The following is a 15,234-nucleotide window of genomic DNA, read 5'->3' on the forward strand; positions in this document are numbered from 1 at the left end:
CTCGTCGGCCGCAACACTGGATTGAACGGAGCCCTCAACGCTGGGTAGAACGGAGCGCTCGCTGGGTTTAACTGAACGTTGCCGTAATTGACGACCACCAAAGACGACGACCGCGGCTGCGGCTGCGGCGACGGCGGCGGGATGATCGTCTGTTCTACAGAAATCGTTGCATCATTCGCAGGACGATGATGATTGACGACTCCGTCGACCGGCGGCAGCCGTTCTGGCCGAGGAGGAAGACTACTACTGCATCGTCGTGCCGCCTTGTTCTTGAATTCCACGCAAGCATTCTCCACCCCATACAGCACCATCACAAATTGCGCCTTCTCGATCTCCCATCTCTTCTTCATCTCGCTGAACACCAATCCGATCACCATGCTGTCGAAGCCGGCCTGATGCGCAACGCCCTCTGCTTTCACTCTCAGCAGCTTGGCCAACTTCGCCAGGCCGAGCTCGCCGCCAAGGAGCCCGGGGCAAGACCTAGCCACGTGCTTCAGGTCGTAGAGTTCGCCGAAAATATTTCCGGCTTCGAATAGAAACTCCGGCAGAGTGTCAGGGAGTCGTCTTCCGGCGGTGAGCACCTTCATCAGGTAGGCGACGTCGTAGAGTCCATGAAAAGTAATGTACTTGGAGTTGCGGCCGCGGAACAACTTGTGGCGTAGCAGAGAGTAGCATTCGCGCCGACTCGATGCCGTCGCGGCGGTTCTTATGTAGGTCGTGGCCGCTCTCCTGCAAGAGGCGGATGGAGTCCGGCGAGGAAGCGCAGACGTCGGGGTCGAAGTCGGCGAAGTTGAACTGCCAGCAGCAACCGGGCCAGGGCTGGTTGCCGTCGGCGTCGAACAGGGCGAGGCCGAACTGGATGATGCTGGTGCCGTCGACGTTGTGCTTGACGTCGGCGTAGCGTTGCTCGTCGGAGGCGTGGCGGGGAGTGTCGCGGAGGAAGCCGGGAAACTCAGTGTCGACGGCGACGATAGGAAAATAGTGGAGGAGATCCTCGATCACCAGAGAATGCTCCACCAGATTGCTCATCCAAACGTTGGTGGTGGAAGCCTTGATCGATCGATCCATGGATATTCTCTCCGGTAGGTAAACACAGATCTCTAGAGGAAGAAGACGATTCAATGCGTGCAGAGAATTGAAAGTTAACGTGGACTTATTTATATACATGAAGAATCAGTTAACTAACAGAAATTTAAGAGTTTATTACGGAACTGATGATGATTTCAAATTTTATTAAGATGTTTTTTTTTGTTAGATTAGACCAGGCTTTCTAATTTTAATTTTAATTTTTACATGGAAAATTGTTAGATTAAATATATCGAATGGGTATGACTGAATTGTTGATTTTAAATTTCGATCAAATAATGAAATGATTAATATTTCGTTCAAATAATGATATGCGTATAACTAGTACTTATAATTTTAATAAAAAATAATTAATTTAAATTCAAAAATTTTAATTTATTATTTAACAGAAACAAGTCTGAGTACTTCTGACTTTTTTTTTTTTAATGTGAAGCAGAGTTATTGTATTTGATGATGTTGATGATACTTATATAAATTTGATCATAATTTTTTTTTAGGATTGATTCAGGATGATTTTTTTATTATATTTTTTATAATTTTTAAAATTAAAGTTTTTTTATATTTAGAGTAGTTTTAAAAATTTCTATTAGTTTTAAAAAATTTTATTTTTTTATTTTAAGATTTTTAAGTCCGTTTAGAATTTTTAGGATTTTGAATCTGTTAAGAATTATTCTTAGGATTTTATATTTGAAGTTTATCTAAGATTTTTAGGATTTCAAATCTGTTAAAAATTTTTCCTTTTATTATAAATCAATTTTAGAGGTTTAGGTCTATATAAACATCTTATTAGTTGATATTTTGGGGACAAAAAAATTTGGTTTGATTAAATAATTTTTTTTTGACAAAAATCTTAGAGACGGCGTCATCGTGGCTTTCTACTCATTTTTTTAGAATTCTCAAACTTATTCTCTCCCCAATTATTTTTCAATCTTTCATCTATAAAATAATCACTATTTTGCCCTGCGTGCTGTTTTAGTTTTCATAATACACCTTCAAGTTTCACAATCATACCCTTATAAATTTTAAGAATTACACAATTTTCTAGGTTGCAAAGCCACAAATAATGCTAATGTCAGTAATACCACTAATAAATATTCCACGAAGAAGGACTCTTCGAATTTATCAATGTTAGATTGATGGATTAGAGAATATATTTATTAATTATAAATTTTAGTAATTCTAATTAAATTAGGTGTATAGTCTCATTTTTTTATATAATAAAATGAAATTAATAAACTATTTCGAATAGTCAGTAGTTGACTAAGTCAAACTTAATTTATTAGAGCTTTGAAACTTGAATGATCACTCATATGAATTATAATGGATCAAAGTGAAAAATAAAATATGTTATATTAATATTGATATTTATATTATATAGTGATGATAAACAATTATTAAAATTTTAATTATAAAAATATATCATTATATTCTATTTTTATTAATCAACGAGGATAAGAATTATAATTATTATATATTATCATTTGGAATAATAGACTTAGTTTAATATATAAGATCTGTCATACCTAAATAAAAAATTACAAGAGTTGTTTAGAGTTTAGATTCAACATAATATCATTTTAAAATATATTTTATTACTTAATTCATGTTAATATCTTGGTGTTGGTGGTGTCATGAGTTTGATGAAGTTTCTTGTGTGATGGATCATATGTGTGGCTAACGGCTAGAGCTGTCTAGGCTATGATAAAAAATTTTGATTGTACATTTAAGAGTTTAACCTCTTTTATTTTATTTATATATGAACCATTTTTTAAAATAAATAAATAAATAAATAATCAAGATATGATATTTAAAATTTAAAAAATTAATTTTTATAATTGATTTTTTTTTCATCTTGATTTAATAATTAATTGATTAACTAACTTTCAATTTATTATATTTTAGTAAAATCTCTCGTTCTCAAATAGTTTTACACGATTGCTTCCACAACTATCTATGAGGAGATAAATCGAAAAACTGTAGTTGACTACGATGGGAGAAGAAGAATATTGTCTCAGCTTCATCGAAATTTAATTTGTAGTAAGATTTGTCTTGATTTGAACTTGTACAAAAATTATGATATAGATCTTATTAATTTGTATTCTAATTTAATCTTGAACGCGTAGATTGCGCCGCATAAAGCGTGTCGTGTTCCAGAGCTTTAAGTCTCTTGGCAACAACCGCATAATTATTAAATCTAATGCTTTACATGATTAATTAATTAATTAACATCGTATGGGAGAGAATAAAGGATCCTAAACGCATAATATGACATCGAAAAGAGAACCTTATCATATAGATTTTTTTTTTTCCTTCATAGGTTCATTGGATTTGAAATCCCTTTTATTCCCCCACTAAATCTTAAATTATTAGATCTTATCTAAATTGTATGTGTTTTGTCATTGTTTAAATCTTATTTTATTATTCATAATATAGATGGATCATTAATGTTGGAATAAGTTGTATTAAATAATATAAATTTTCTTATATTGTTCAAAAAGTAATATGCCATAAATTAATTAAAGTTTTTTAAAAAGTTAAATGGTGTAATATAAATGGTAATCGATTGTTATTAACGCAATTACATCATTTGTAAAAAAGAAAAAAAAAAATTAAAGTATACTCAAAGTTATTTCAATATTAAATTTTAATATTGAATATTTAATATATAAAAAATATTTAAAAATATTATTTTTCGGAAAACCCCACTAAATGAGAATATGGCATCTTGTAGTTAGTCACCGATACACGCGCCGATAAATAGAGAGTGAACGGGACGAAGTGGAGAAGCAGAGATGGAGCGCGAGGCAGTGGCGGCGGCGGCGGCGGATAGAGAGGTGGAGGAGGTGGCTAAGAGAGCAACGCCGAGCGAGGGGGCTACGGCGTCCGATGGAATCTCCGCCGTCATCCCTGGGTGGTTCTCCGAGATCAACCCTATGTGGCCAGGTCCGTGCTCCGTTTCTCGACTCTTTCTGTCGGTGACCCTCCTTCATCTGGAACTGGTCTGGGTTTGTGCCGATCAGGTTTGCTGTTCTAGGGTTTGGCTACGGTGGTTCTGATATCTCTGGAGTAGTGAAAAATTGTTTTTTTTTTATACTTATTCATAGAGTTTTCCTTATTTTACTCCCCCAGTTTGGGCTTCTTTTGAGGTCAAATAAGTTTTTCCTTGACATAATTTCCAAAAGAATCGATTTTTTGGACATATCAATGATTTGTTCTAAGCATTCGCTTTTCCGGATGAAATGGAAGATGCTAAAGGAGCCAAACCCTAATGTTTATATTGCCACTGTATATGTTGATTTCTCGGATATCATTTAATCAACAGAAAATAAGTTAGTGTATATCATTTTGATGCTTGATGAACCTATGATTATGCTTTTCTATGATGGTTGAAAAATGCTACTTTCCTGTTTTCTACTTTTTTTTTTATTAATCTCACCGAGACTGCACATTTTTTATTCTTTTGGTAAGTGGCCTTGTGGTGAGGTCGGTTATATCATCAAGGGAATTAAAGAAAAGTAGTTGGGAAAATGAAAGGACTCTAAAAATTTTGCACCATTCATGAAGTTCCACTTCTGAGTTAATAATGCATTGCAAGAAGATAGCTGATGAGTGCTTGTTAAAATGTGACTATTGGTGTCTGTTTACATGCAGAAAGGCACAGTACCTGAGGCTGCTTTGGTTCCCTCCCCTCCGTTTGATCCAAGCAAAAGACACAATAGAAGGGCCTTTGAGCCCCTTATGTGGAAGCCTTTTGATCACATATGCTTCTGCCCAATTTTTGGGTGGAAGTGAGGGACTTTCATAGAAATAGTTGCAAAAAGATGATGTTGCCCATTCCTCCAATTACCTCACTTTCCACGTTGTATGTTGTCCTAAATCTGGTTGGAAAAGAGAGTTGGCATAGCCATCCAGGGGGTGTTTGGTTTAAGGTTCTCCAGATGTAAATGTTCAGTTGAGTTCTCGAAATTTGTGCAATGGATATTATATGGGTGTTTGGGTATAGATGGTGAATGTACATATGAGGTTGGGATAACTGGAAATTGGGGGTTGGCTATGGTCCTTTTTGCCAACCTGAAAGTTCAAATTACACATCTACCCTTGTAAAAAATATATAAGGATTTTTCAAGTTTTTAGTAAGGGTAAATAAGTAAATGGACATCCAAAATACAACTCAACCTCATATTCACCAAACACTCTATTTACATTTACATTTTCTCAACCTTTTCTCAACCCCAACTATACATTTACATATTTTCAACCCCAACATTCCGTTGAAAAAATACAACTTAAAACCAAACACCCCCCCCCAATGTCCAATGTCCAAAGAGGATGAGATCTATCTTGCATCCTGCATCCGGCGTCTGACATGAAGCATGGGAGGGCAACATCTGCTTGCAATGAGCAAGAGTTGGGAAGGACGGTGCTTGCAGTGGGGTGAGTAAGGGAGGTGGTGTGTGTGTGAGTGAATGAGCAAGTGGCTGGGAAGGCGCTCTGGGTCGCTCTGTTTCTTTCATCCTTATCCACTTACCACCCAGCTAAATAGCTTGTTTCCTCTTCTTTCTGCACCTCCTCTCCTCCTTTTCCCCTTCCTTCCAGCTTCTTTTCCTCTAGGGTCAACAGGGCAAACAGAACCTTAACTCTGTCCTGCCAGTTTTCTCATAAAATTATTGTAGATTTCCCTGCAAAATATTATAATAAAAAATATGCAAAACATGCAAATTTTCACCATTATTGTTTTCAGTTATGTAATCATATGTATTTCTATGCAGAGAATTTTTCTTATCATGCTTTTCTTTGAATTATTGAAATTGATAATTGTATGTTTCTGGTAACTTTGTAGGAGAGGCTCACTCTTTGAAGGTTGAAAAGGTTTTGTTTCAGGAAAAATCAGATTACCAAAATGTACTGGTATTCCAGGTAATTATGACTGATTGAGTGGCATATGTTTTTTATCTTCCATTGTTTGTGACATTTGTGAAGCAGAATTTTCCAGACAGCCTGATTTTTTTTTTCAGTCATCAACCTACGGCAAGGTTCTTGTCTTAGATGGAGTGATTCAAGTAACAGACAGAGATGAATGTGCTTACCAAGAAATGATTACTCATCTTCCATTGTGCTCAATACCAAATCCTAGAAAGGTGCATATACAAATTAAAATTTATCACCTACTTACCTTCTTAAAGTAAAAAACGGAACAGATGGTATATTATGCTATTGAATTGTGCACTCCAAGCTATCTTTGTCCAGCTTGAAGGGTTCTACTATAACCTTTTAATTTTTTTCCCTATTTATGTGCAACTCAAATACTTGTTGTGCTACTGCATGGTCTGCACTAAATTGTATCCAGGTCCTCCTTGCTAATTGAAGTTCTCATTCTTTAAAAAACAATTCCTTTCTTTCCTCTCAAGTCTTCTACTTGATAAGACATTTTTTTTATTGCTTGACACAATGTTGATTGACATTTTTAAACGCTTGCAGTAGTAGATGTGTGGACTTCTTATCTATATTATTCAAATTTCTGCCAATATTGTAGGATTGATTAACTGTTTTATTTCAGGTACTGGTTATTGGTGGTGGTGATGGTGGTGTACTGCGAGAAGTTTCACGTTATTCTTCTGTGGAGCAAATAGATATATGCGAGATTGATAAGATGGTTATAGATGTGAGTAAAATGCTAAATTTTGTGCTTTACAATCAATTATTCATCTGCATTATGTCATGGTTTTTCTTCCTGGTATCCCTAATTGTGTAGGGTGTTATACTGTCCAAAATTTTTGAATGCTTTAACTTGATTACATTAAAATCAGGCATGCTGTTGGTAGTTTATCTTGGACCTTTATGTAATTATTTAGGACATGAAACTGAAACACGAAAATAAGAGGAAATTATGAAAATGGATATTAAAATATGAACTGACCAAGAAGGTAGCTCCTTTGGCAACAGCTATATGTAACAGCAGAATATGGTCTTTCAGCTGTGCCATCCAAAATAGCACAACATTTAAAACCTTGCTTTTGTAGTTTCATTCTCAAACATAGTGAGTTCATCCAATTGTCTGTATAAACTCCAAGTATGTCAAAATTGACAACTCTATGCATTGTCTTCTCTTTTTTTTTCCAAAAAAGGAAAAACAAAAAGGTCTGCATGCAAACACCCTACCTAGGACTCAGAGAAAGCAAATGGTAATACATCTGTAATACTTAGTTAATAATAGTAGAGCAGGCTCTATAAATACTACTTTAAAATGTATTGTCTTGTATTTATAATTAATTACTAAATAACTTTTCTAATTTGCATTTCTGGAATACAATCTACAAGTGGCACAATTATCTGATCGATAGAGGCTCAATGGGATCTTTACATATGCAAAATGCTTTTCGCCAATCAATCAAGAGATACACTTTCAGATGCTTTTATGTTCAAACTGTGATCTGAGAAGTTGATTTCTTGTTCTAGGTTTCAAAGCAATTCTTTCCACATCTCGCAGTTGGTTACAAGGATCCTCGTGTCACTCTGCATATTGGTGATGGTAAGAATTATTTCTGGGTGATAAGTCTCAAAAGAATTGGTTGCTCTTTTAAATATCTATTGTTAACAATCTCTAGGGCTAAATATGGTTTAGGGTTTAGTGGATTTAGGGTTAAGGTCCTTGCCAACTCTTACTAACTAAGCTAGTTGGTACCCTTGCCTATACTGCAAGCTAGTTTAGTGGTATTTTGATATACTGGACTTTTTTTATTAAGTTTTGTTGCATTATTTTTGGCTAATAGGAATGATTTGGATACTTCTTTGCGGTCTTTGCAACTTGGTTTATAGTATCAAAAATTGCAGGAGTCGCATTTCTGAAAGCTGTTCCTGAAGGTACGTATGATGCAGTCATTGTGGATTCATCTGATCCAATAGGTACATATCAACTCTCTATTTTCTGTTTTTGTTTCCTTGGATCATCCTAATTTTGTTTCTCGGCGAAATTAGGTCCAGCTCAAGAACTTTTTGAGAAGCCTTTCTTTGAGTCTATTGCTAAAGCCCTTCGTCCAGGTGGAGTTGTATGCACCCAAGCGGAGAGCATATGGCTTCATATGCAACTGATTGAAGACATTGTTTCCGCTTGTCGCCAGGTCTTCCGAGGCTCTGTGAGTTATGCTTGGACGACCGTTCCAACATACCCAAGGTATGGTTGTTAACCTCATGACTCACTTGGAACCTTGCCCCCTCATGTAGTTCACTTTTACTGAATGGATACAATGCAGTGGAGTTATCGGGTTCATGCTTTGTTCAACTGAAGGACCAGCAGTTGATTTCCAGCATCCTGTATACCACATTGATCAGGATGAGATTTCTATCAAATCTATGGGACCCTTGAAGTTTTATAATTCTGAGGTAATTAATCCCCCCGAAGCGTTGTTCAGTGAACACATTTCTTTCAGTAACTTAGCTCTTCTTTTTTCCCAGATCCATTCTGCTGCTTTCTGTTTGCCTTCTTTTGCAAAGAGAGTCATTGGTTCCAAAGCTCGCTGAGATATGCCACCCGATGAATACGAAGAAAACTCGGCAGTTCATTATCCCTGAAAGGATAAGGGATTACTAAGGTCGATTACGGTTGCCATCTTGTATGGATGGTTACCTGGTCAATGGTATTTCATAATGATCTGAAGAGGAGTCTTCAGTTTCAAAGACAATGGTTACCCCATTTCCCTTTAAATCTTATTTCGGATAGTTCTTCAGTTTTGCATTATTTCTGCCTAAGAAAACTGTCTCTAAATTAGCTTTCCACTAGAAAATTGCTCAAGTTTCTTTAATGCTTACACAAGAGGCACAAGTTTCATATTTCCACTTCTTCAAGTTGCAAACTGTTGCAATACATTATTGTCATCTTATGAAGGACCTCTATCTAGGCATGACATTACACATGAAAGCTAGTCGACATCTTGAGAAAATTGTAAATTGCCACAGGATCCAAGAATTGCAGACAGAACCTTACCTTCTTGCTCCAACTCAGACCGACGGAAAATACTTGTTGAGATTAAATGGCAATGAGTAGAATTCCTCGCTCCTCGGATCCGATCTAAACGATCGAAACCTATCCCAAAAGTGATATCCTCTATCATTCCTTGTTGCACCATCATTTCTTTTCAGAGTGTTGTCCAAGAAATATGCTACAGAGCCCGCGACAAACACTTGGGAGGAGAACAAGATGCTGATGCTATCATTGAACTGGAGAAGGAGATTAGCTCAGTTTTAAGACTAGAGAAAGAAACTAGACCAAATAGAATTGTGCATGGTTCAGTGGCATACCCATCTAGCACCAGTATGCACTGGACCATGGCCAGCAACAGAAGTATATTCATTGAAGTATTGAGGAACTGATAAACCCATGAACACAGAGAACCCTAAAATGAACTTTGTCCTGAAGCTGTTTAAGTTGCAGAACTGAAGGAAACTGAGACCTGCAGCACCTGTTCATGGTGCAAAAGATCATGTTGTTGTGTTTCTGATTTCTGTTCTGATTAACATTTGAGCTGCAAGATTAATTGTATAGGTTCACAAGAAGCATACCAACATATGCAAATAGAAGACAATACACGGCTGCAAGAATTGGTCCTGGAATAGAAGCAAAAACAGCTCCAAACTTTCCTGCAAGAACATGATCAGGACACTTTTGGATCAAATTAAACCAAAGAAGCTAAAATTATGTTTGAGCTACTCACCACATATAGAAAAGAAGATCATGAACACTGCAGATATTTGAACTACTCTTCTGCTACCAACACGAGTCAAAGCCAGAAGACCAGCATTTTCACTGCATTTCAGTTGTTTTCTATGAATTTTCAGTAATCAAAATAGATATATCCCTCCTGTAATTCAATCTATGGCCTTACACAGACACAGTGGATCCGTTTACTGTTCCAAATATCCCATCCAACAAAACTCCAATTCCCTAGGAGTAAACAAAAGATACAAGTGATGCAGGTGAAAGAAAGTTTTAACACTATTAGAAAGATTTAACACCTGCCATCCAACTCCTCGACTTAGAACTGATGGTGGCACTTGTGTGGCACTTGCAAGCCTTGAAACAGCTATAAAACCTCCAGTTGACTGCAACGTGATCATAGAAAACTTCCTTCAATTCAAGTTAGCATAGATTTCTTTGTAAGATTTAACTTTGCTAAGAAACTAGGCTATTAGACAATGATCCTGCATATGTTTTCATAAGCTAAAATCATGATCTCACAAAGGGAGGAGAAGATGGAGACGAGGTACCTCTACAAGAGCAACAAATGAAGCAACCATCATGGCAAAAGCTTCACCAGCATCAAAAGTTGGAGTCCCCCATTGAAAAGGGTAGGGGATTCTTATCCTGCAGGAATCATTTGCGAGTGGATTACATGAAAATATAGAAGGTAAATATGTATATATAGATTGTACATTACCATGGAGATGCTCCGATGAGCCCGGACCGGTCGGTACGACAGTGAAGTTGAGTTCTTCTGGGTGCATGTCTATATGCACCTCCCACAGTGAGGATCAAGGCAAAAAGCCATACAATTCCAACCGAGATTACGAGTGCAAACAATTCAACAACATGCTTCCTTGATCGCATTGCATGTGGAATATACTGAAAATTTATTGATTGAAGAACAATGAATCATTGAGTTAGCAAAGATATATATATATATATATATAAGCTTGTTTTTCCTTGTTTTCTACTACCTGTGAAAGAATTACGAGCAGTATTAGCTGAGGAAGTCCAATTTCTATACATTTTGCAACCTGTGACCATGAAACATGAATAATCTTTAAGAATTTAACAAAACCAAAACAGAAATACAATTGTTGGTGAACTCTCGAATCTTACTGCAGGAAATCCATGTTGGTAGAGGCCAAAGCCAACCAGAGCAACCAGTGGAGCAGCCGAAAGAGGACTCAGTAATCTACAGCAAATGATATGATCTTCAAAGTTATATCGATCGAGAAAGCGAAAAAAGAAAGGAGAAAATTGTAGTTGATACTGAACCTTACTACAAGGCGCCATAGGCCACTAAAGCCTAGTATGATCTGAACAGCTGAGGCAGCAATGAGAGCTCCCTGTGTCCCCCTCATGACCCGTAAAAATCGCTGAAAACACAAATCACCAACTTAAAGTTTCACTAGAAGTAGTCGATGATGCGAAGAACAACAGCAACAACAAGCTAGTCTGGTACATGTTTCAAGAACTATGAACATGATCAACAGCTAAAACAAACAGAACCTGATGAGGGTCCATAATGTGACTGTAGCGAGAAGCCAAAATGATTGAGATTGTGGGGAGAATGAAAGTGTATGAGCCACCAACCACAGCAGGCAACCGAGTTCCAAACGCTGTCTGTAGCAGGGTGTTTATGCCAGCCACAAACAGTAGAGTTTGGATCACTCTTGCTATTTCATCCTAATTAAGAATTTATTTAACAAGCTTATGAATTGTAAATATTTTAATACAAAAAGCATAACTAGAATAAAAAATAAAAACCCTGAATTAAATTGTAGAATTGAAATCGATGAGCCTCACATTTCCTCCTCCCATTTGAGGAACAAGAGCTGTAGGAATGATGACTGCAGTTCCCAGCATTACAAGGTAGTGCTGGAATCCTAAGAGGAAGGCCTCAGCTGCGTAACAGAATTATATATATAATCTATTTAAAAATTAAATTAATTAATAATTAATTAATAACTAATAATTAATTATTTAGTTAACTAGCTACAAATGTACTTTATTTTTTTAAAACGTATTTAAGATATAAATTAATTAGCAAATTAGGTAATTACTAATTTAACTACATCTTGATCAAGTGATTGTTTTTGAATTATACAAATTTAAATATTTTAATTAATTAATTATGCTTATTTAAAATAATTAACAATAGAATATAAATTTATTTTGTAATTAATAAATAACTAGAATACCATCCAATCAATTAATAAAAATTGTTCAAATATATATATCCGATATAAGAAATACTGGAATAGATTTGCAGTAACGAAACTGATGAAAGATAGAGAGATATTTTAGTAAATTATAAAGTTCGATGAACTTTTGGATATTCAATTAAATGCACCAAAAATTGTAATGAAAAATAAAAATAATTAAGAAGTATATATGTTCTCACGCCATGGAGGAGGACTGGTTATGCAATAAGAAACGTCCGGCAACTGGTCCTTCACTTGGTGTGGCTGTGCCACCTCCTCCTGCTTCACCGGCACCGCCGCCCGCTGGGCTCCTCCACCGCCGCCGCCGTCGTCGCTGCCGCCTCCTGACATCCTTCTTTGCCTTCCTACAAACTGAAACCTTCAAAACCTTCCAAAAAAACAACCACCAAATTAAACTAGACTCGCGTTCAAATAGGCCTTCATGCACACACACACACACACACACAAAAAGCAAAAAAAAGAAAGAAACAAAATATAAAAAGAAACCAGAAGAAATGGCGAGAGCTGAGCAGGAAAGCAGCCGTGGAACCTCCACCAGTTTCTTCGCAATATATACACTTTTCCAGTAAACCATTAGTTAATTTAGAAGAGACAGTCCTTGAACAGAACAGATAGATTATTAACTTATTATAAAACAGTAGTCAAATCGAGTTTTAATTAAGTTTTTGGATATGATCATGCAACTTTTTTAGTTTCTGTTCCTCCTCTTCTTCTTCTTCAATGGCAACTTTACAGTGTGTTACGTTTGGCTGGTCAAGAAATTATCACAAGTGTGTTTTTTTTTTGGTAAATTATTAAAGTCAAATTAAATGTAACTATCAGCGTGGCAACATGATTTATATAATTAAATTTGGTGGATCTGATGAGGTAATTAATATGACCTTTATATTACTGCCAGTATAATCAGACAAGGGCTTCTTACTGCACCCTTATAATTAACAATTTTAATTTGCGTGTTATTAATTAATGAGGTCAGTACAAAGTTTTAGTATTTATAAATGATTCACGCAGCGACCTATTCATAATTTAATGAGTTAATTTAATATAATTTTTAATTTTTTATGCACAGTATGACGTTTATAAATCAACTTAAACTTTAACATTTATTAAATTTTCATTCATCCGTTGAAAACTAACATGAGTTTTCAATTGCACATGATTTTTTTTAGAACCTTCAGAGAAAATTACAGATAATCTTCATTATAAGTTAGGTTAAGTTGACACTGATAGTGTTTCTTTCCTGATATTTCATATTTTGGATTTAAAATAAATATCTAAATGAGTTTTTAATTTTAAAATAAATACACTTTTTGATGAAAATAATAATAATAATGTTCTTTTGTTTTTATCCTTACTATCAAGAAACAATTGTGTATTGATTTATAAGAAAACTTTTCATTCTTAAGAAATAAAAAGGGAAAGGATCTTCTATATATATATTTTTGATAATTCATACGTCGATCTCCGTATGATTAATTTTAGAGGTAGATGATCTTCTCTTGATTCACCTATCAGATAAATTCAAAATATAACTTATATACGCTAAGATGTATGGGCTATAGCCTGACTTTTTTTTAATTATTATTATCTATAAATTTTGTTAAGTATTAATTTTTTAATAAAATAAATAAATAAACTGGATATAATGTACTGACGGTGCTGAATTAAAATTGGAATGGGGGTCAAATAAAATCCATCGGGTAGGTGCGGTGATAAAAAAATATGTTAGTCCAAAGCGGGGTTAATTAATTTGCAATTGATTTGGTCATGTTATAACCGAACTAATTTAATTAAGTTAAATCAGTTCAATCGATTTAAAACGAATTAGGAAATTTTTGAAAAAACCTATTCTCTCTCTCCTTTTCTCTTTAGCAACCTCACTTCCACCGACTCATGCGCAAACCTCCACGCACTAGCTTCTTCTTCTTCTCCTTTCTCCTTATTTTTTAGGATTATAAACGAGCCAAACCGAACCAAATTTTATAGTATTCAAGCTTGTTTGATAGGGTAGCCAAGCTAAACCAAATAAAGCTTAAAATGAACTAAGTAGTTGATATGATTGTTAAGCTTGACTTCGTTTCTTTTTTATGAGTTTGAATTTGACCTTGAGCTTGGTTCAAGCTTGGTTTGAAACAAATCAAGCTCTCAATTCAAACTTTTTTGATTGTTTAAAATTTTTATATTTTAAGTTTGTTTGATTGATTATTGAGTTTGATATTACAAAATTATTTATTCATTTTGAAAGTTTTTTTATTTATTTATCATGTTGAAAAGAGTTTTATTGATGAATATAATTCATAGATATTGTTCACGAATGTTGTTTATGAACATTATTTACGAGTATTAACGAGCTGAACACATGTGTGTTCAACCTTGTTCGTTTAGTTTAACGAGTTATTCAAACTTGTTCATTTAATTAATTTTGTATGTATTGAACGAACATAAACAAGTTCTTACCAAGCCAAACACTAAGCTTATTCATGAATGTTTAGTTCATTTACAACCCTAGTTTTTTTCTTTCCAAGTGTAGTTTAGTTGTTTTTCTTTTCTCTTTCAAGAGTAACATCTTTTCTTCTTCCTCTTCTCAAGAGTAGCATCTTTTCTTTCTTCCTATTCTCAAGAGTAGCATCTGTTATTCATTCCTTCCTTTTGTTATTTTCTAACCGACCAAAAGCAATGTTAGCCCTTGTTCCTCTCCAACAATAGTAGCCCTTCTTTTTTCCTTTGCTTATCATCGGAGCTAGCCAAGGTCGTCGAAAAAGAGGGTAAGCGTTCTCTTTTTCTTTCATCCTTATAATTGAGCCAAATTGATTGACTATTATTTATTTATTTGATTGTTATTTTTTACTGATCTAGGGATATAACTTAAACTATTTCAAAATGAAATATCAATCTACTACAAAGAAAGAGACATTGATATTCTCTTTCTTTACAAAGAGAGATCGTCAAACTAGTGCAAGTACTTCGATTCCTACCATTTCTACAATGCAACATCAATCATTTCTACAATGCAACATCAATCTAATGAAAGTTTTCCAATTCCTAGTGTCCAAATTCTTTAATTTCTCTCCTAGTGACGAACATCAGTCATCCTCTACTTATATTGAACGAGATCCGAAAAAAGAAAAGTGAATATCATGTTAATGTATGAGATGAGATGAGACGTACGTTCATATCTAAAGA

General features: G+C 35.1%; 2 protein-coding genes across 2 annotated transcripts; one reads left to right on the top strand and one right to left on the bottom strand.

Moving 5' to 3' along the window:
* Nucleotides 1-3,878: 3,878 nt before the first annotated feature.
* On the top strand, nucleotides 3,879-8,821 carry LOC141829364 (spermidine synthase 1-like). The gene is made up of 9 exons (XM_074716816.1): nucleotides 3,879-4,029; nucleotides 5,927-6,003; nucleotides 6,102-6,224; nucleotides 6,644-6,748; nucleotides 7,543-7,615; nucleotides 7,918-7,989; nucleotides 8,062-8,257; nucleotides 8,337-8,466; nucleotides 8,539-8,821. The coding sequence occupies exons 1-9, from the start codon at nucleotides 3,879-3,881 to the stop codon at nucleotides 8,602-8,604; spliced, it is 993 nt and encodes a 330-aa protein (XP_074572917.1). The 3' UTR covers nucleotides 8,605-8,821.
* Nucleotides 8,822-8,937: 116 nt separating this feature from the next.
* LOC141829363 (nucleobase-ascorbate transporter 6-like) lies at nucleotides 8,938-12,381 on the bottom strand. Its single transcript, XM_074716815.1, has 14 exons — nucleotides 12,231-12,381; nucleotides 11,633-11,730; nucleotides 11,336-11,512; nucleotides 11,102-11,202; nucleotides 10,943-11,018; nucleotides 10,798-10,857; nucleotides 10,518-10,702; nucleotides 10,348-10,444; nucleotides 10,096-10,182; nucleotides 9,966-10,024; nucleotides 9,795-9,886; nucleotides 9,643-9,720; nucleotides 9,382-9,542; nucleotides 8,938-9,300 (listed from the first exon to the last, which is right to left on the bottom strand). The coding sequence occupies exons 1-14, from the start codon at nucleotides 12,379-12,381 to the stop codon at nucleotides 9,082-9,084; spliced, it is 1,641 nt and encodes a 546-aa protein (XP_074572916.1). The 3' UTR covers nucleotides 8,938-9,081.
* Between the last annotated feature and the right edge of the window lie 2,853 nt (nucleotides 12,382-15,234).

The sequence above is a fragment of the Curcuma longa genome, chromosome 5, assembly GCF_044706935.1.
Source record: "Curcuma longa cultivar G26 ecotype Majalengka, Jawa Barat chromosome 5, ITB_CL_G26_1.1, whole genome shotgun sequence".
Classification (NCBI taxonomy): Eukaryota; Viridiplantae; Streptophyta; class Magnoliopsida; order Zingiberales; family Zingiberaceae; genus Curcuma; species Curcuma longa.